The following is a 21,554-nucleotide window of genomic DNA, read 5'->3' on the forward strand; positions in this document are numbered from 1 at the left end:
CCTGGATCTTGTCAAGAAAGAGCCCGTCGTTCCAAATTCGACGGCATTGCCTTGCCTCCCCCAACGGGCAGACTCTATTGGAGTGGGGGGTCTGAGGGGACCATGAGGGAGAAATGGTTCTTGTTATTGTTCTCTTGGGCCTTGAAATGACTCTGCTTACGTTTCTTCTTACATGAGAAAGAATACTTGGCCCCAAGAGTACGTTCTGTTTGGCTTGGGGAAGAAAATTGGAAATCAGTAAAAAGCTGGAGAGACAGGCAAAAGCCAGCAATCGCTGCTGACAGGGGGGGGAAAAATCAACTAAATTTAGAGTAGTTAAGGGCAGGTGGTACACTAGATGAGTTCCTTCTGCAAGTCTAAATTTGATGGCGGCTAGCCCAGCCCCTCCATGACCTTGGCAGGGAACTGGGATAATTTTCCCATAACCATAAGCCATTCTCAGGCCACATTGCTTTCCAGCACTATTAGTCACAATCAAACATGCCTCTTCCCATATAGGACATATGAGCTCTTTGTCTCATCTCTTCACTCCTTCACCTAGTGTCCCTGTGCTCCCTATCACACTGAGGGACACTGCTAATCCTTCCACCAGATTTCCTGTGGGGCCTCCGTGGGTGTAGATAGTCCCATTTCAGGAGGTTCTCCTTGTGGAAGATCGGTCTTATGGTTCTTTCCCTTCCCGGACTTGCCAGATGTTGTGATTTGGCTCATGTGCTTGTGAGTGTCTTTGATGGGTGAGAAAATGGGTGTTAAGTCAGCTCACTCTGTCTTTCAGGGCAGAGCCCGGCTGCAAGGGCTAGAGGAATGCAACTCCTACTAGCATGGGAGCCCAAGATTTGGGGGGGGGGGGGGGGTTTGCGCCAAATAAATGACAGAAAGTAATCTGAAATAATGTCTGGCAAGTGAAAGTATCCAAGATTATGTCTGGATGGATGGAGAGAAAAAGCTGGTTTGATGGGCCGAGTTACAATGGGGCTATAAATACCCAGAAAAGCACACTGTGTAGGGAAATACACAGACAAGTGGCATCCGATTTCAGTTTTTTGTACTCTGTTGGTTCCTATTAGCAGCCCTGTTGAGAGAAGTTGGAATTTATAGTACCTGATAGATGGATACAGTAGGAGTTCAGGTCAAAAGTGTTGCTCCCATTGAAATTCCTGCAATCCAGGAAGAAAAGGAATCTGTTTTGTTAGTGCTTCCTCACTAAACCTATGGGAGATGTCAGCTCTTGTAAATGTATCACAGAAGCTGGGATAATGTCGGATAACACAGCTTTCTATTGCAAAATAAGATCAGAATTACCTAATCTAGGAAACAACATGGGGAATGTGGAATTTGCAAGTGGACGGTGGCTGGGCTGGCATTGCCTCTTAGAAGGCCAGCTCTGCATGTCAGTGCTGCCGGGCACTGTCCCTGGAGTGTCCCAGGGACCCTGGCCAGTCAAGGACATTCTTGAAGGAGATTCCAGTAGCCTTTCATTGTATGGCCATGACCTAGCACTTTAACAAACCAGTCAGTGGCATTTAGGTAACACCAAGGAGGATTTTAAGGGAAAAGAAGGATCAGGCAAGGTCAAGCCCAGCGTCACCGGGCTCCCCTGAAACTGGAACAGTGGGTCTGGTCTGCCAAAGGATTCCAATGCATCAGATGATTAAAGAGCCCATAATAGCTTCATGCTGTTTTACGAGGCAGCAGTCTGCTTCCAAGAGAATAGATGAAAAGGTCTAGGGAAGCCAAGTGAGAACAAGCTTATTCTCATTGACAGAAGCAAAATCCCCAAGCACTAGTTAAAATCAAGTGTGTTGTGCTGACAAAGAAGGGAATGTGTAGGGGCTGAGGGAAGAGGGTACTGCCTGCCCCCAAACAAAGCAAGAGTCTTCGTGGTATGTGGAGAGGTGTCCTAAGATCGAGATTATTACTGGGTTGTCAGGCTCGGGACACTTTCCCTACCAGGCACTGCAGAAGGAAAATGTTCTTTCGCCCCCAAAAAGCAAGGGGGTGAACCTCCAACCAAAGTGCCCTGATCTTCACAAGTCTGCTTGTGTTCTTTCCACACGTGATTTCCACACTCACTACCTGCTGGGTCTGCCCAAGGAACTTTTATTTAAACCTGGAGTCCCCATGCTGGTCTGTTTCATGGACAGTTTTACCCGAAGGGGGAAACAGAGCCCGTATCCCTGTCCATGGTGCCCACTCTGGGAGGAATGACCTTTATCAGTCACTACCCGTCCTTTTGAGAATAAGTATGTGATGTCACCGGTGTTCCCTCCTAATGAAGAGGGAGTCCCCAGGAAGCAGATAAGAAGAGACAGCTACAAAGGGACTCTCATGATCACATTAATAATTGAATTTTTTCTGTGTCCTGACTGGATGCCTGGGATGGTTGGTAGTGAGGGGACAATACTAAGCCGAGCCAGGGTGACATCATCTTTGTTACTGAGTCATTGCGCAGACACGTATAAAGTTGTAATATGATAAGGAAGCAGGAAAGCTTCATTATCAGCTTTGCAAGAGTCTTGAAAACAAACAGAAACCTATGTCTTTGCAGGGAAGGGGCAGGAATATAAGGGAGGGAGAAAGGGAAGAAGGAAGGAAGGTAGGTTGGTTGGTTAACTCATTGAAGATCCCTTATCAGTCTGAGAAAGAGGACTAGGCTGAGAGAGGAGGGGTCGTGTGGAATTAACACTCTTAACTACCAGGATTTACTTTTGACCAGAGGCACTGTGTTGGCCAATTTTCCCGTCAGAAGAACCCAGCCAGAGTGACTTCTGTGGCTCACTCTCCCTTTTGCCACATCATGCTTGATGTGCATTATTTCTCCGGTTCTATTTAGCTACCCGTGTCCTGATATAAAAAGGACCTGAGGTTTTCCCGGGTTGGGGGAATGCCCTCTTCACAGAGCATCACCTTCATGGTCTCCAACCCAAGGGTTCCTCGAGGTACCCATAACTGTGTGAGACTTGCTGTGAGCGTCTCACAGGTTCCCAAATTACTACTCTTCCTTCTTCACGAAGGCCCGGAAGGCTTCTGGCTTCAGGCTTCTGGGAAGAGTCAGACATGGTTATCTCTCCCTCCGAGTCACATGGTCTCATGCGAGGACAAGGAAAGAAACATGGTGACAGTGGTCACAGAACATGAGAGGGGCCATGAAAGACACCTGACTTTGTTATGACATTTGGCAACCATGTCTCTGTGGCTGAAACAAATTGCTCTGAGGAGTTGCTAGGTTCAAGTGCTGTGCCCTGGAGATGTGGGCATCATGTAAGGGCACATTAGAAGAGCTGGGAGTATGCTGCCTCAAAGGAAGGCTGAGAAATGATTTAGCGACTTTTGTGTAGCTATGGGGTGTTACTAGAACCGACAGTGGTATCATTCTGTTTCTTCCTTTCTGTTGAAAACAGGTCAGAAAGAGGGGCATGTTCATGGCTCAGTTGGTTAAGCATCTGTCTTCTGCTCAGGTCATGATCCCAGAGTCCTGGGATCGAGCCCCAAGTGTGGCTCCCTGCTCAGTGGAGAGCCTGCTTCTCCTCTCTCTGCCACTCGCCTCTCTACTGCATTCTCTTTCTCCCCCTCTCTCAAATTAATCAATAAAATCTTAAAAGAAAACAAATCAGGAGAAATCACCTTAAGAGGCAAGAAAAGTGGCTTAGGTTAAACAAAGGGAAGTCTTGGTCGTCATGTTGTTAAACCATGGAAGAGACTCCCCAGGAGGATTTGCTGAAGAGGAAACTGGTCACCCACCCACAGGAAATGCCTTCCAGGTGCCCAGCCTAGCTACAAGGGACAAAGGCCCCTCAGAATCCCAGTGAAGAGGTGGAAGGAAGATACCCAGAAACATGTCCCTTACTTTGGCTCTTTGGGCTGAGCTTATTGGGGATTCCATTCAAAGTCTACATGGCTCACACACGCACATAGGACACCAGGCGCTCTCTTCCTGAACAAGACTTAACCTCACCCTGCTGACTTGGCAAACAAATGAATGCCTTCTTTTCATTGCAGGCAAGTCCCTTGGAAGAGGGGCTTTTGGAAAAGTGGTTCAAGCTTCTGCATTTGGCATTAAGAAGTCACCCACGTGCCGGACTGTGGCTGTGAAAATGCTGAAAGGTATGGGGGCCATAGCTTGGCTTTCAGCAGACTGGTCGCCTTCCTAAAACCCTAGTGCAAGCTCGATAGGGCTTAGGAACAGACGTGGCTATTTCTGGCCATGTAAATGGTCTTCCGCTACTGGAAGCAGGCTTGGCTTCAGGAGTTTTAGATCGGGCCAGTGAGAGCTCAGCATAAACGTTATAAACGAAACCACCGAGCACTGCCCACGGGAAAACAATTTCTGTCACCTCAAAGATCTTTCTCGTCTCCCATTGTGGCCTCTAAACTACCAGGGATTCAAGCTCACTGCAACCACAGGTTCAGAGTTTTGGAATGATCCATTATGATCTTGTAATGGGAAATTAGCGACCTTGTAATGGGAAATTAGCTGTGTGTCGTAAATCCCGGGGGCTTGGATGGGGCTTGACCTGACTATAAAGTATAATTATGAAGCTGCAATAATTGAGATCATCAGAACTCTTAACTGTTTTATACTGTCAAGTCCACCCACAAAACATTTCCTCTTTAGAAATTAAAAAATATATCTATCTTTCTAGTGTTGACGAATACTACCACTCTCCGAAGCCCTTGGGAGGTGGAGTCACGTGACAAAGTGATTTATGACCCCCACAGGACAGATGAAAATGAAAATAGGTGGAAAGTGCATAACCTAGCCTCCCCAAAGAGGCAGGTGTCTTTTAAAATATGGAAAATACTTCATTTCTTCATTCATGGTGGAATTTTCATGTCTTTTTTACTCCTTTGAAGATTCCAAAGCTAAAAAGTACTGGAAACCCCGAAGGGCATTTTTCTAGCTTTCCCAGCTCTCTGAGATAGGACCAGGGGATGCCGGGGCATGGGGGGCTGTGAGCCCAGCCAGGCAGATCCCTATGAAAGGCTCCAGGAGAAACGACCAGTCGCATACAAAGAACGAACATGTCCTTTCTTCCAGCATGGAAGCCAGCATTACAAGAGCCCCATGAAATGGTATTTTCTACCCCCAAAAGGCTGTCCTTGTCAGGCAAAGGCTCTGATAAAGCTCTACAAGGAACCTGACCGTTTTACCAGAAAGTAGCTGGGGAAGGAATCTTAGACCCACGAATCAGGACTAATGCTTGAAAGGGACTGCCCCGACTTCCTGTGAGAACCCTCACCCTCCAGCACCCTGCCCCCACCCCAGCCCCAGATGCTGAAGGGAAGAGCCATCACCATGTCCTCTGTGTGAGAAAGCACCAGACTAAGTGCTTTCATGTGTTAGGCTAAACCACATGAAGTTGCCATTTTTCTGATTTTGGGGTCTCCAGCCTTGTGAGGTAGGTATCATTCTCCCAGTTGGTAGATGAGGAAACAGGGGCCCTAAAGGTTAAATCATCTCTGCAAGGCCCCAAAGCTCCCAATGCAAAAGTCAGGGTTTGAGAGCAGCCCTCCCCCCTCCCCCGCTCACCACAGCGCTGCTGCTACACAAGAGGGGCTGCCGAGACCGGTCTCTGGGAAATGGCCCAGTGCTCCAAAATCCTTACATGATCCTAGCTCAAGCTATAGAGACAACCTAATATCCAACCTTGAACGAAGTTAAAACTCCGTCTGGAAGCATCTGCTTCCTCAGCTGGTCTGTTTCCCGGCTGACTACCACACATCGTCTCCCCGAGAGACGGGTCTGAAGCTCATGCCTGTCTGTCCTGGATCCAAGAGAACACCTGCCTGGAAATGGAACAATCCAGGCAAGGGAGCCTGGTTTCCCCACTCTGTGCCAAAGGGACATGGAAACATAGAAGCGTGCCGGGGCTGTTGAGTTTGAGGGGGACGATGCTGACTTGACAATTTTTAAAGGCCCAAAGAATGTATTCTTCGCAATACAGAAATAGCAGGGTACGATATCCTTACAAATCCTCGTCTTTTTAAAGCCACAAGTCTTGATTTTTAAAAGATGGCCAAATCACCCACTCCATGAAATTCGTAAAAACCATTTTCATTCAGCTTTTTTGCTCGAATTGGTTGGCCATCTGTTTCTAGGAGAAATTGAAAAGACAGAATGTCAGAGATAGGCCGTGAGTCAGAAGCTCCTTCAAAGTGCCCTTGAGGCAGACCTTTAACCTTTTTTGGGCCTCGTGCCCATGTCTGAAATAAGAAGAGTGTTCATGGTGTTTATCTTTCTAGCACATATTTGTGAAGCATCTACTATAAGCCACTCATGATCCCATTGAAGAGATCTAGAGTTTATCTGGTTATTACTTAAAAAATAATTTTTAAAAATGATTTGTGCTTGTGAAATGCCACGCACATGTTCTGGCCATTTCCCAGACTGTTCTACAGAACTACTCGCATCTGTGTACAAAGATTACATGTTGGCTATCTACTACAGTGTTATTTGTAAAGGCAAAACACACACACACCCCAACTGGAGGCAGTTCAAATGTCAAGAATGCTACAAGAATGGGAAAAGTCTCTGACATATTAAAAAAAAAAAGGCAAAAAAAAAAAAATACAGAGAGAGGATTCCTTTTATGCAAACAAAACAAGAAGACCTTTAAGTAGGTATATGTGTTTATAAATATATAGAAGAAAGTCTAGGGAGGTTAAGTGGTTGGAGTGATTCTCACTTTTTACTCTGTATACATCATATTGTTAGAATATTTTACAAGATTATATGACTTTATCTTTTTTAATTTTGTAAATGCCTTATAAGTTAATCAGTAAGAAAGACACCTCCCCACCCATTCCCCACCACCACCAAAAAAAAAAAAAAAAAAAAGAGCGAAAACAAACAGAACAAACTTAATTTAGGCTTTAGACTCTGCTAAAACTTAGAGTGATGTTGTTTATCTCTGCGAATGAAGTTGAAGTCAGATGCTTACGGATCCTTACAACTCGAGATAACCCTGCAGACTCCAGGGAGGAAAAGGTTATAGGGAGAAAATAACACATTGCAAAGATGTTTACAGAAGCGGCCCTCGCACTCCTGCAGACCCCCGGTGCTCCTTCTTTGTAACTCTTCAAAGAGGGGAAAGTGAGAAAAAGAGGGGAGGTGTGGGCTCATCCCCTGTCTGGAAGGCTCTTGCCGTGCCTGGTTCTGTGCCTGGTTCTGTGGGGCGGAAGCCTTTGGAAGGCGCCTCCACAAGGTGCCCAGCTCTGAGTCAGCGCATTGCTGAGCAGACCAGGTCCACCAAGAGGAAATGCCCAGTGACTAACCCCACCACTGCTTCTGGGCCTTACTGTAATCAAAAGGATGTTGGCTCAGGAGGGAGGGAGTAATGAAAACAGTCTGGAGACCCAGTCTTTCTGCAGAATGTGGGGAAGTTAACGAAGCAACCGGCCGAACATTGGCAAACACGGAGGGCAGGAATGCCGCCTCCAGCGGAAAGAGCCCCATTGTCCTGTCACCCTGACTCTTCCTTGTGTCTCACACAGAGGGGGCCACAGCCAGCGAGTACAAAGCTCTGATGACTGAGCTCAAGATCTTGACCCACATCGGCCACCATCTGAATGTAGTCAACCTGCTGGGAGCCTGTACCAAGCAAGGAGGTAAATGAGGAGGAGGGCCTGCCCCTCTTCCCCGTTGGCCATACAGCTCCTTCTCCCGGTCCCTCCTCGCGTCCCGAAAAACGGCCTCTCCGTAGGACCCGAGGAAACAATTTGTCCCTTTATGGAAAGGCACTCCCATCCTAGAAATGCCTTCCCTGTACAATTAGTTGAAAGGTTCTAAAGAGAAGGGTTCCCTCTGAGACTTCCTTCCATGGGCTCCAGGTCAAGTGGAGAGCATTTTTGTCTGAGAACGGCTTTGAAGGGAGTGTGGCCGGAGCTAAGGTAATGGATGGAAGGGGGAGCTCTCCTTGAAGCTTCTCATAAAGGAAGGAGTCGCTACTGGTGGGATCTCAGGAGGAGAGGATGTAAGGGACACCCAGAAGGGCCCTTCTCCTCAGACAGGTTTTCCTCTCTGGGGCAAGTGGCCGAGACAGGGCTGTGGTTATGACTCAGGGCTCCAGCATGTTCCTGAAGACCTGTCTGCCTTCCCCTGTGGCACCGTTAGCACTTGGCTATAGGTGTGTGATTACTGCTTTAGGCAGAAAGAAAGGTGCAGAACACCTGTGCAGTCAGTGTTCTCCAAGGTCAACAAACGTAGTAGCAATGAAGGGTCGTCGGGAAGACGCTACCTGTTCAGAGTAGCAGTGGGTACAGAAAGCAGGTGAGGACTGAGAGGCTCCCACTAGAGTCCGAGAGACCCAGCCCTGGCTGCCTGCTTCTCCCTTACCCTTGGGAATGGACAAGTGACAAGCCATCTGTTTTCCTGCAGGGCCTCTGATGGTGATTGTCGAATATTGCAAATATGGAAATCTGTCCAACTACCTCAAGAGCAAACGAGACTTATTCTTTCTCAACAAGGTAAGGAATTTAGGGGGCCGATGTTTAGGCTATGGTGGCATAAAGCAAGAGAAACCTGCATTTTTCCATTAACCACTAAGCCCCAAACCCTATCTCTGCTCTTTCTTTCCATGCTAATATATCACACTTTTTGTGGGCAGAGCAGAGAGTACATAATCCCAGCATAGGCAGCAACAATTAGAGGTTAAAATTTCGAGTCATCTACCTGACTACCCATCCAAGCACCTTGAGCACTTTCTCGCCTTCTCTCTCTCCATATATACAGACACCGACCCAAAGCACTTAGTTACTTGTTTCTTTAAAGAAGATGAGAAGTGGAGTTGTCTCCATTTACTAGAGAAAATAAGGACTCAACTGGCTGACTTTGCCGTGACCCTGAAGCCAGTGACAGGGCCCAGGAAATTATTTTCTCCTCTTGCTGTGCCCTTTCCTTCACCTTTCCCAGACCCTCACCACCCATGTCAGCCCTGTGCAAACACAGAACTGGCCTTACCCACTAAAATAAAGCCATGTAACAAAAGGAACATGTAGGTTTAAGTCCTGAAGGCAGAGATTACCGAATGGAGGAATAAAACTTGGCCACTGTGACCCATCCTACCAGGGCTGTGTCTTTCTCTGCCCTGGAGCCGCCTGAGGAGCAAGGACTCAACATTATTATTACCTGATAATCAACAGTGTTGGTAATGAGTCCGTGCATTGTGGTGATTCAACACGCAGACTCAGAATCAGACGTCCTGGTTTAAATCCTGTCTCTGTCACTCAAAATCTGGGACCTTGGGCAAGTTACTCAATCTCTCAGTCTCAGTTCCCTCCTTTATTAAATGGAGGTACTGACAGCACCGAAGTCATGCCATTGTTGACAGAATCACATTTTTCACCGAGTTAAGCACTCCAGACATGTTAATGGTCATTGTGCCGATTGACCCACTGAGCGAGAAAAGACTGGGAGAGTCCATCTTAATGCCACTGATCTATATGACCTAGACAATGGATAAAGTGCCACACATCCACACATCTATCACATGGTAGTCATAGAACATACAAATAAGAAGCACCGGCCAGCTGGCCAGTTTTCTCATGCCTCCAACTTTGGCCCAACTGAAGACACAGGTGGTCTACCCGACTTGGAAACATTTATCAAGAACTTCCTGTCTCTCATTTTAAACCATGCCCTCCAGTAGTTAGAATCTTGAAGTTGAAGGGGCACCTGGCTGGCTCAGTCAGTAGAGCATGTGACTCTATCTCAGGGTCCTGAGTTCAAGTCCCATACTGGGGGTAGAAATTATTAAAAAAAAAAAAAAAAAAAAATCTTGAATCTGAAAAGGACCTTGTGTTCAGCTAGTTCATGCTCTCACATTATAGATGTGCCCAGAAAAGTCAAGTGAAAGATTGCCTTAAGGACACTCACTTATGCAGATGTGAAGTTTGGGAGAAAAGAGCCCCCGCTCTCTTGACAACGGTTGCAAAGCTTTTCTGGGCCTTAGGCTGGATAAGGAAAGTGGAGTGGGGCGGGAGGGGGGGGGAAACACCATTAAGTAAAAGGGGAAAGTGGTGGCCCAGGTTGGGAGCAGTGCAAAGTCCCCTCAGTCCTGAAATTCTGGACTGGCTTCAAGAAGAACTAAGGCGGCAGCATACCCCAGGGACCTGGGCAGGATGGAACGTTTGGGTTCGTGCGTCTTTTGTTTAGAAGGCTCTGCTTCCTCCTCTGGCTATATTTAATGATTCACCCCCCTGTTGGTGGAGCTCAGTGCTTTCATGGAAAACACATGGCTGTATTTCATATTTGGAACCTAAAGGAATATAAAGAGAAAGTGAAGGAAAAACTGAAAGCCTAAATAGAAATGGGATATTTCGTTTTCCAAATAAATGCAGCAGGATCTCTCAATACTACTTGTAATAAATCTACCACATTCTGCCAGAGTCTCGAAAGTTCCATACATACACCTTTATTTCACGGCAGTGGTTACCAGTAAGCCAAGCTGAATGCAGCACTGATGGGGAGTCAAGAAGGGGGGGTGAGGGAGCTTGAGTTATGACCCCTGCAGACGTGTCCAGGGCTGGGACCCCTGGGAGGACAAGGATGAAGGCGGCCTGGAGAGCAGAGAGCATGGATTGTCGCCTGCTGAGCCGTGGGCAGACCTGTTGAGCACTTTCCTTCTCACACCCTTGCCAGTGCCTTTTCCCTGCTGCCTTGTGTTCTGACCCCGGGTCTCGTGAGAAATCCAATTCCAGTCCCCAGCTGAGCAGAACCAACTCTAACTGCCTCTGGGAGACACAGTAACAAAGAATTACAGTTTACCTCTTCTCAGGTAGGTCATGTGGGGTGGCAGTGCGGGTCTATGCTGCGGCCTGCCTGTCCCTCCCCCGTGCAGGGCTCCTGGGGGGCTATGGTAAGGCAAGAGCCTGGTTACCTCCCACTCTTGAGTTTGTCAGGCTGTCCCTGCGGTGGCTCCCTCCTGTCCTCTGCTTACTCCCACTGCGCCCTCTAGTGGAACGATCTCTCCTAACGGGTGACATGTATGGGGAAAGCCAAGCAAGGCCGTGCTGTGTGGCTGGCGAGTCCCAGCTCTGCCACTCAAGGCAGGTGCATCAAGGGCCCCAGTCCCTCTCAGCCCCTTCCTCAGTACTGACAGCTCGTGTGACTGAGCCGAGGTCTGTGCTCCACCAGCACATGGCCACGAGGCCACCGGGCACGCCAAGTTTGTAGTGTCACAGTTACCAGGTGAATTACCAAAGATGATAAAAATCTTTTCCAGTTCCACTCCAACACTCAGAACCAACACATCCTTTCCTAGGAGACCAAATATCGTAAGATAGAGCTTTTCCAGGGAGGAAAATGGAACCCCAAAATGGAGGTGATTTGCCCCATATCACATAATTAATGAAAGAGCCAGATTACACACCAGGGCTTGGATCGCCAGTCCGGGATGAAAGGCCTTCTCTACTTGTACCAGGATTCAGCTGGATCTTTGTTCTAAATGGGGGAGGGGGAACGACACAAAGAAATGGTCATGTTCCCGACTTCTCCAAAGATACTAGAGAAATCGTTAAGTACGGCCGTCTCTCATTACTCACAGGCGTTATGCCAAGGGAAACCCCAAGTCCACGAGGGGTTTGTTCCTATTATTCAGATCATCTTTCACAAGGTGGCATGCGGTACGGGAAAAGTGGTTACAGGCATGGACTGGAGTTGGCCAAAGCTGGGGCCAAGTGTTGCCATTTCCTACTCGCATGTGACTTACTATTGGCCTCCTCCGAACCTGTTTCTTCCTGTCTCAGCAATAACTACTTCATAAAATTGTCACAAAGACTAAATGAGAAAATGTCCCTAAGAGTCTTAATATACTGGTGGCCCTGAGCAAGCCTTCGGTGAATACCAGTGACTGTTAATATTTCTTTATCGTACCTAAGATGCTATCTTGAAATCCACTCGAAAGCCCAACAGACTCCAGAACCCCGTGAAGAGCCAGACATCTGAGCCCTAGGGCCGTTGCCACCAATTTATCACCCATCTTGTGCAAGGACATTCTCCCAACTCAGGCGCCCGGCCCCTGGAGGGATCAGTTTCCCCCATCGCTGTTCTGAAACTCTCTTTCCTCTGTGTCCCTTCTCTTTCGGTCCAAAGGATGCCGCATTACACGTGGAGCCTAAGACAGAAAAAATGGAGCCAGACCTTGAACAAGACAAGAAACCAAGACTAGATAGTGTCACCAGCAGCGAGAGCTTCGCAAGCTCTGGGTTTCAGGAAGATAAAAGTCTGAGCGATGTTGAGGAAGAGGAGGGTAGGTATTAATTCCTTCCTGTCCTACAGTCTGAGATATTTTTACAACATACTGTGCATCTCTGACATTTTTTTCTTATTTATCACCCTAATAAACATCCGTGGGAGACTTGAAGGGTAATGTCCTGAGGAGATAAGATTTGAATTAAGATTATTTACAGAGTTACTAATTTTGACAGGGAACTGTGCAATTGTCTCCCCTCAGGGCTTTTTGTCCAAACGGATCATCCCCCCCCCCTCCACCCCATGCTTGGGGAGAATGGGCTGGAGGCCTGGAAAAATCTCTGATATTCATGTTGAAACTCCAATGCTCTTAAAAATGAACTCTGATCTACTTGTTGGTTTTATGTTTTGCTAACATTGTTCCAATAAACTGGGATTTGGTGGAATAACAAGAACCATTACAAACAGTTACGGTTTTAATGCTTTCCAGACTCTGATGATTTCTACAAGCAGCCCATCACTATGGAAGATCTGATTTCTTACAGTTTCCAAGTGGCCAGAGGCATGGAGTTTTTGTCTTCCAGAAAGGTCAGCCTTGCCTTTTACTGCTTTTCTTCTTTGCCAGGCCCAGACATGTGGACATTCTATGGACTCATGCTCACCGTGGCTCTCAATCTGCCCTTCCTAGTATTTGCTTAGACTTATGTAGAGGAAACATCACAACAAGTGCTTCGATTTGTCCTGATAGGGACAGAGGAACCCTGGATACCCATGAGTAGACCTGGATTCCAGGGGAAAACCTCCCCAGGCTTCCGACCAGACAAATCTGGCCACCACTGTCCACATTGCCCTCTGGGGTGTTTTCAAAACTGGCCAGAATTTCAGAATACACAACTTCCTGGGAGAGCTCCTGTTAATTCATCCATGTGGAGTGCGCCGCGAAGTTGCAGCCAGATCATGATCTGACCTTGGTGGCTCAGGTCTAAAGGCGGGGGCGGGGGTGATGGGATTTTGCTCACGGGGAGCCATCGATGGCCAGCTTGGTTTACCAGGAACGCTGTCCTGCCAACCAGTGGCAAAGCGGACTTGGGGCATTTTGTGGCTTTGGGGCCTAGGGAGGGGTAGGGGGGTGCCCATATGTAAAGAAACGCCTTCATGTTTATGGTCACCCCATGGGCTCTGGAAGTCGCTCCCTTCATGTGAAGGAAGCATGTGAAATGGATCCTCCAATTAAGAGGAATTAGGACACTGAAAAGGCACAGGGCAACGGTGGGTCAGATTAAGGAAACGCAGTGATGACGTAACTGTTTCGTTCTAGTGCATTCATCGGGACCTGGCAGCAAGAAATATTCTTTTATCTGAGAACAATGTGGTGAAGATTTGCGATTTTGGCCTTGCCCGGGATATTTATAAGAACCCCGATTATGTGAGAAAAGGAGATGTAAGTCCGTGTGGTGTTTCTTTGACTCATTTATACCGTCATCTTTAAACCACAGACCAAAGCCCTGGGTAAATATTTACACACTCCCTGCAAATCTGCTTTCTGTGCAGACGTGCAGCCCAGATGGGCTGTGTACCAGAGAGCCCTCGCGGGGGGCTCAGAAAGACCCCCGTCTCCTGGTTCTGTTCTCTCCCCCATTGCTGGCTTGGTACCTTTCGGGCAGCACTGCCAGAGCCCGGTACCCCGAGAGGTGTTCAGTCCAGTGGGGGGCCTGGGAAGACCCCCCTCGCTGCCCCCCTTCGACTCCTGTGGGAGTTCCCTGTACTCTGTACAGCTGGAAGGAACAGCTTGGACTCTTTCCCTCAAATAAACCCGGGTGATTGATTCAGCAGGTGTGGATAGCTCAGGAAAGGGTGGGGGAGGGTATCCGTCTTATCTGGAGGAGGAGGAAATGGTTTACCCTCCCATGCCTGCCTTCCTACCTAGCATCTCCCTGCTGGCTCCCACTGGCTTCTCTTCTGTGCTTGTTTTTGAACAGAGTGTTATTTTTCACCTTTGTGGGTGACCTCCTGTGTCCTCTCTTCTCCAGCCCGGGGGCTGAAGCCAGTGTCTGGGCTCTGAGGAGGACTGAGGGAGCAGCTCTCCAACTTCATGTGGCCTGGAGGGCTTATGAAACCATAACTGATTGAGCTCCGCCCCCCCCGGGGATTCTGACGGAGTCGTGGGTGGGGCCTGAGGGTCTGCCTTTCTAACCAGTTTCCAGGGGCTGCAGGCACAGCTGCTCCCGGGGCTAGACTTTGAGAACCACTGCTCTGCACTCTCTTCTTATAAAAGGAGAACACCAAATCTGCCTCGGGAGCGCTCATTTTGGAAGTCTGTCCCTATTTTCTGTCATCTCTGTCGCTTCCAGCCTCTCCCACTTCTGTTTCTCCCCCCGCCCCCCACCCTGCCGTGATCCCATAGTTCCTGTCAAATCCTGTCCATCTGCAGTGAAGGCCTAACCCTCCGGGACTCCTGCTGTCTGAAGAGATGGAAGATTTGTCCCCACACTTGAAAACCAGCCAAACGGTCTCCTCAGTGATCTCTCACCTTCCTTCCTTCCAGCGCCTTTGCCCGCTCCCCGATTCAGTGACCTCTAGAATCCTGCCTTTCTCATACAGCAATGCCTTTCAACATCCTCCTTCTTAAACACCGAAAACCAAAGCCCTGAAAACCGTCGATTTTTCCAGATGTGTCCTAATTCAGATCAGCCTTTGCCAGAACCCCGTAGAGCACATGCCTTTTAGGGGAGAAAGGGCTTCCAGAGTTCTGGAGGGAGGACAGGCTGGATACATGGGAGGGGCTCAGCCGACATTGTCCACTTTATTAGGGTGACAACGCGTGTTATGAGAGTTTCCTCCATTTTAGGAAACCATAGCTGTTCTAGGAAATGATTTGTGGGCCACGTGTTCTCTGGGAGGTGAACCTATGGGCGCTTGGGTTGAACGTGCTTTGTTTCCAGTCCTTCTGCTCAAGGCCCCCCGCCCTTTTCTAGACTCGACTTCCTCTGAAGTGGATGGCTCCCGAATCTATCTTTGACAAAATCTACAGCACCAAGAGCGACGTGTGGTCTTACGGAGTTCTGCTGTGGGAAATCTTCTCCCTAGGTAAATCTGGGGGGACGGAAGGGAGCAAAGAAATGGCCCAGAACCAAAGGTCTACATCCTCTGTCGAGGGTCCTCCTGATAGACCTACCCTGAGACCAGCTTCTAAAAGATGCCTGGGTCCCTGTAGGAGCTCCCATGAGGACAGTGCACGCGTGAGTGCCCTGTACTGCGAGGACACTCTGTAGGACACACATGGGGTCGGGGGGCGCCAGCATCACCTCTGCCGGTCTGACTACTTTCCCTCTCCTTCGCTTCTTCTAATTCCTCAAACCCCCCAATTCCTAACGCCTTGTTTCTTCCCCGCCCCGCACCACCCTCCCCTCTTTAAAAAGATCCCAGCAAGCTCAGCTCACCCGGCATCACTGTTAGAAACGGGCCGCTGCTGGTTTCTAGGGCGCAGCTGGCCCTAGACGCTGGTTTACCAAGGATGAGCCATGGGAACACGGTTGCATTTATTCTGCTTCTGATAACATCCATGCTGGCTGGTGAGAAGCCCTGTTGGAGATCCCAGGCACACAGATGTGCACAGGGCCCACATCTGCTCCCAGACACACACTGATGCTCCGAGGCCTCCCAAGTGTGGGGTCTAGCCAACAGTCTTTTAGACTTTGCCAAAAATTTGCCTTTCAGAGCAAATAAAAGTCACCCAGTAACATCCCTGGTTTCCTGTAATGTGTGAAAATCATTCCCCTGCTTTCGATGACAGACACCTGTTGCTTCCAGTCCTTGAAAGCAGCTTGGCGTCCGCAGTGGCCCCACAGTGACACAGGGCCAGAGCCGCACGCCTCCCAGCTGCTTCCTACACACTAGAAAGTGCAGACAAACACATGTCGAGAGAGACTAGATGCTAGGTCTGGAGCAGAGCCGGCCGGGAGGCGGAGTTGCCCCTAGTTCCAGCCAAGCATCCCCCTAAAAGGAAGGGTTATGTGGGTCTCCTGGACGGGAGAACTGGCGGAAGGCAGAATCTGGGCCCCGCCTCGGGCACACTCGAGCCCACAGACACCCTACCCCGTTCAGTCTCACCCTGGAGCTCAAGGTCCCCCTTCCCTCGGGTTGCTCCCAGCAGCATTCACAAGACAGTGCTGAAGGAAAGCATTCTCACTGAGGTGTGAATGACCCATGACTATCCAAGCCCAGGTCCACTGGGGTTTTAAAAAGATTCTCAGTCACCCAAGGTAGGAGTCTCAGATGACGGGCTTTCTTGAGAGTTCCTTGTTGGGGGAGGGGCATGCCCTGCCGAGGACACCCCTTCTCCTGACATGGGAACGGCCTGTGGGCCTCTGACAGCCAGCACCACAGGACCCACCAAGCAAGCCTGTGGTACTGGCTGACCAGGGTTTGCAGAGCCTCTCTGCGGGTGGTACTGGCTGTGGTGATCCATTCCATGGGGGATATGGTCCTAAGCCATCAGTTTAAAGGGAGGCGGCAGACATGAACTCGCGTCCCCCCAACCCCGCCTCCCGCCCCGTGGTCTTCTGCACCCTCAGCCATGACAAGCCCTGTGCTTCCCTCGCTGTCTCCCGCAGGTGGGTCTCCATACCCGGGTGTGCAGATGGACGAGGACTTCTGCAGCCGCCTGAAGGAAGGCATGAGGATGAGGGCCCCCCAGTACGCCACTCCTGAAATGTGAGCCCCCCGTGTGCTCCCTTCCCCGCCCGACCGTGCTCTCCCCACCAGCACACCTTCGAAAGGGGAAGTCCTGCTGACGTTCAGCCCCTCTTGGGCCCAGCTGTGCTGGGAGTACTTGCTGGAAGCGGGACACATTATCCCTGACCTGTGCCTCCCTACTTCTCTTGAGCACGGACATGACTTTTCAAGGCCATTAGCTGGAACTGAACTCAGAAGTTGAGCTTCTAGGCATGAACGCAGGAGCAGTGAACAGACCACCCAGGCACAGAACACAAGACCTTGTCCTCATTCCCAAAGCAGAAGCCAGATGAGCTAAGCAGCCCCAGGGGACGGAGGGCGTCCTCCACTCACGCTAGACACCCATGAGGGCTTTTCATGTGGAGTTCAGGGCAAAAGATGCAGGAGAGGGAAAGGGGACTCTCCCGAATGAAGTGGTAATCATCCTCCCCAGAAGGCTCTGTGGGCATTACGACTTGTCAAGACTCATTCTAGGAACTGGCAGCTCTGAGGAACTTCTTGAGGGGGTCCCCGCTTACGGTCCTAGAGTCTAGGCTCCGTGTGAAGGCATTCTCCACTGCGCAAACACTTGCTGACCTCCCTCAGACACCCTGCTGCCCCTGAAGCTTTGTGGAGGTTTTGCGCTTTGAGGCCTAAGCAGGAACGGGATGACACCGGGCAGTTCCGTCCAGCTGCTGACAAGGACTCGGGCCTTCCTGCGGCGGCACCACCTTTCCTGAACCGGCAGGCGGCCCTCCCTGTCCTACCTGCACAATGGGGTCTTGTCAGAAGCCCTGGGATGGCCTTTGGGGAGGAGTCAGAGGGAATAAAGGAAGCGTGGGCTTGGCCAAAGCTCAAGGTTGCAGTCTCTTTCCTTAAGCATCTGGAGACAAGACTAAGTCAGGCCCCGGATGGGGGGATGGGGGGAGACTCAGGGCCCGTGAAGGCAGCTCCGGGAAGGAGCGGGAGTGCAGAAAGGAGCTGGGGCGCCTGTCTTGTCAGGCGACTGTGGGGTCTGGTCAGGAAAGTCCGGAGACCTTGATGCAGGGCTCCTGAGACCTGGGAACGGAACTAGATTAGCCCCCAGGATGACATTTGAGCTGCGGAGCCTGGAAGGTACAGAGAGCTTTTAATCGCCTGCTTCCTTTTGCTTGGTGGAGAGGGGCAACCGCGGGGAGATCTGGAGTGAAATGAGATTACTTTGCACTTTATGGTTTTCTAAGTGCTTCCCCGACACAGTTCCATCGAAAGCTCCCAGCAATCCTTGAGGGGCAAATAGGCAGATGTCATAATTTGAATTTGATGAATAATGAAACTAATCATCTCAAAAGTGAAGTGATGTGTCCTCCATCGACTAAGTAGCAGAGGAGATGGTTAGAAGCCTTTTAGATGGATTTCCCTATATCCCAGGACTGTTAAATTAGAAATATATTCCACATTCCTTAGGAAAAAAAGGTTTCTCTAATGTGTCCACTCATGCTTTGAATATTCCTTCCACTTTTCGTATAACCTGACAATCACGGAGTGCCTGGGTGGCTTAGTTGTTAAGTGGCTGCCTTCAGCTCAGGTCATGATCCCAGCATCCTGGGATCGAGCCCTGCATCGGCCTCCCTGCTCAGCAGGAAGTTGGCTTCTCCCTCTCCCTCTGCCCTTCAGCTCCTGCTCTCTCTAATAAATAAATAATTCTTTTTAAAAATCTGACAATCACAAGACTAGTTCTCAACTACGAACTGTAATAATAACTGAGTAACATTTAATATTTTTTAAGTGCTTAAGATATTAAGTGCTTAAGTGCCAGGCACCGTCTTAAGGGTCCTTGAACACATACTAACTTACCTAATGCTCATTACCACCCTACAAAGTAGGTACAATTATTCACGCCATTTCACAGGTGAGAAAACCAAGGCATAGAATACCTAAGTGGTCTGCCACATGGCTAGTAAGTGTGTCTGAGCCCAGAGTCCACAACACCAGGCTACATGCTTGCAGGGTCTAATACCTGTCCAGATTCCAGTCCAAAAGGACAGTAGAGGTACAAAGCTTTATCAAAGCTTTAAGTCTCCACATGAACCACTCCAGGAAACCCCTGAAAAACCATGCAGCCTATAGACAAAAGGATGGTTCCTCAACGCTGGGGAGTTATAGAAACGGTGAAAAGCAGTGGCTTTGTGAAATGTGTGCGCAGAAGGCTAGAATCCAAACCTTCAGCCATTCTCAAGCATTCGAGAGCTGGTGGCGTAACACGCCTTCTTGTTTGCTCCACAGCGGGAAGGCCTGGGTGGAGGACAGAGTACAGCTCTCAGCACTAGCCCCTGTGACCTGAACTTGGCCTAAAGTGGCGCGCATTTGGGGGCTTGGGTGATAGCTTGAACAGGAAGCCCTTCCCCCAGCTGGTTTCAGGGAGGGCTGTTGGGGTGGGTGCAGCTCATGTCTCTTTACTGGGCTCAACCTGTTTACTTAGTGATGTAAACGGTTCGACCCTGAGTGGCTGGTTCCTTGCCCAGGGCCTGTTTAATCAGATGTCTTTCAATAAGGAAATAAGCAATGAATGTTTTGATTTTTTTTTTTTCCTTTTCCTTTGGTGTTTGCGGAGATGATTTGCATTGGATTTTAAGCAAGAGGAAAGGAAAGTAGAAATCCGAAACCGAGAATCAAAATAAAAACAGCAAGTAGTTGTAGGTGGTCCCTTCTGCTAGTTTGGGCTTTTGGGCTGAGAGAAGCCAGGGAGAATCCTGTTCACGGCGGCGTTTGGCTCAGCAGGAAAAGGGTACTGACTGGGAGAAGCGTTTGGCTCAGCAGGGAAAGGGTACTGACTGGGAGAAGCCAAGGCCCCCAACAAGACTATCCCTCTTTTTGGCCTGGTTCAAGCCTTTCTTGCTTTGGTTACCTTTTATACATTATCCGCATATACACTGAATGTCCTTCCAACAGCCTCCAGGACTGCTCGTTGTTAGAACGGCCTCGGCCTCAGGCTGGTAAGATGGAAGCAGGCCGGCCTTCATCACATCACAGCCAGTGCAGCCAGGGGATGTGGGACCACGGGCTTGGTCCAGTGACCTCCTGTCTCCTTGGTAAACGTTTTTGCACCCAGCTCAAAAAATTAGTCAACCGTGTAAACTTAGTAAACCATGAGTTCCACATAGGATCGGGCAGATGGTCTTAGGCCCCTTCAGACCTCTGGCCACTAGCAGGCTGGCCTGGGTTGCCTGAACAGAGCAAGTGTCCTGAGCCCTGGCTCGGAGGCTAGTGGTCACGGATAGCCAGGGGCCTTGGGCACTGCAGCCCCTGTCCTAGGTCTCCTAGACAGAGGGGACAATAGGTCCCAAGTTGGAGAGCCTGTGTTCCCCCTCCTCACTCTCAGTATCCTGCGTGTCTGCAAACTGAGCCTCGTAGAGTGGTCCTTGACATTGGCCTTCCCAGCTCTTGGGACCCATTGAGCCCCACCACACCTCCTGGGAGTTAAGTAAAATGGGTACAGTAGATGAAATACGCAGACCAGAGGGAACCAGAGCCACCTTCGGAGAAGAGCCTTGACCTATCAGTTTGGACAAAGTCAGGAGAATCTGTGATTCAGACAAGTGATCCTTAAGAGCCCCAGTCCCTTAATCAAAGTGCTCGCTGGGCACTTGAAAGTAGGCGCTCAACTCCACCATCTAGTAGAGGAGCTTGCCTTTGAAGACCGGTACCCACGGAGGTTGTCCAAAGACCACACGGGGCCACCCCTGCCCTGGGGACCTGAGGAGACACAGCCTGGACCACAGTGTCTTGCCTCTCAGAGTCGTTTCTCCGGAGTGATACTTCTGCTGTTCAGGCTTTGGCCAACACTGAAGGACAAGGTACAAGACAGTCCCATGAAGTTGTTATTTCCTAGATGGAAATGACAGTGTTGAGAGGCATGTAGGACAGCTTTCTTTCGGATTTCAGTTCTAGGAACAGCCAGGCTTCTTCCAAGTATCTGGTCTGTTTTTAACTTTTGCCTTATGTGCATCACATAGTTACTCTTCTTTTTCTCCAGCTGCCAGGAAGCTCGGAGCACTGCCTCTATCCCCCTCTATCCCCCTCCTCAGTCAGGATATATATTTTGCAGATTAGCCTTGCTAGGTCTTCCCAGAGACCAGTCTGACTTCACATCAGATACTGGAGTACCTTTGTGGAAGGGCCTGAGCTAGGTCAGGGGTGTGGAGACGTGGTCCCTCCCCCATAGCGCCAACAGCCAGGTTCTGATCCGGTTCCAAATTCTGAGGCCATTCGGACTTTGCTCCAACTTGGTCAGAGACCTCTCTAGCCCAGATGATCTTCTAAGAGAAGAGATTACAAATAGTAAACAGCTCTTGAGGAGAGCCAAGAGCCCAAGGAGGGTAAATCTCCAAGCCTCAGGCCTCTGTTCTACAGAGGGGGTGGGGCAGGCTGAAACCTGCATTCCCTCCAGCAAGACCAAGAGAAGAACCCAATACCTTTCCAATTTCCAAGGTCAGAGGAGAAGACTTGTAGGGGAAGCCTGTTGACGTTTAAATCCCAGGACACCACCCAGCTTCTGGGAGATTAAGACAAACATGTCCATACCTCACTCAGTCTGTACCTAGCTCCTTGAGAGGTAAGGGAGGCCCATTGGTGATGGCGAATTTGAAATGCTGGAGCTGGGCGGGGGCGG

General features: G+C 49.6%; 1 protein-coding gene across 1 annotated transcript in view; it reads left to right on the forward strand.

The window, feature by feature from the left end:
- The window catches only part of FLT1 (fms related receptor tyrosine kinase 1), a 177,076-nt gene that overhangs the window by 143,988 nt on the left and 11,534 nt on the right, over positions 1–21,554 (forward strand). The window contains exons 18-25 of the mRNA XM_059144865.1: positions 4,000–4,104; positions 7,495–7,608; positions 8,378–8,466; positions 12,092–12,248; positions 12,681–12,778; positions 13,509–13,631; positions 15,166–15,277; positions 16,804–16,903. Of these exons, the coding sequence (XP_059000848.1) occupies positions 4,000–4,104; positions 7,495–7,608; positions 8,378–8,466; positions 12,092–12,248; positions 12,681–12,778; positions 13,509–13,631; positions 15,166–15,277; positions 16,804–16,903 (898 nt within the window). The remainder of the gene's footprint in view (positions 1–3,999; positions 4,105–7,494; positions 7,609–8,377; positions 8,467–12,091; positions 12,249–12,680; positions 12,779–13,508; positions 13,632–15,165; positions 15,278–16,803; positions 16,904–21,554) is intronic.

The sequence above is a fragment of the Mustela lutreola genome, chromosome 13 (genome assembly GCF_030435805.1).
Source record: "Mustela lutreola isolate mMusLut2 chromosome 13, mMusLut2.pri, whole genome shotgun sequence".
Lineage (NCBI taxonomy): Eukaryota > Metazoa > Chordata > Mammalia > Carnivora > Mustelidae > Mustela > Mustela lutreola.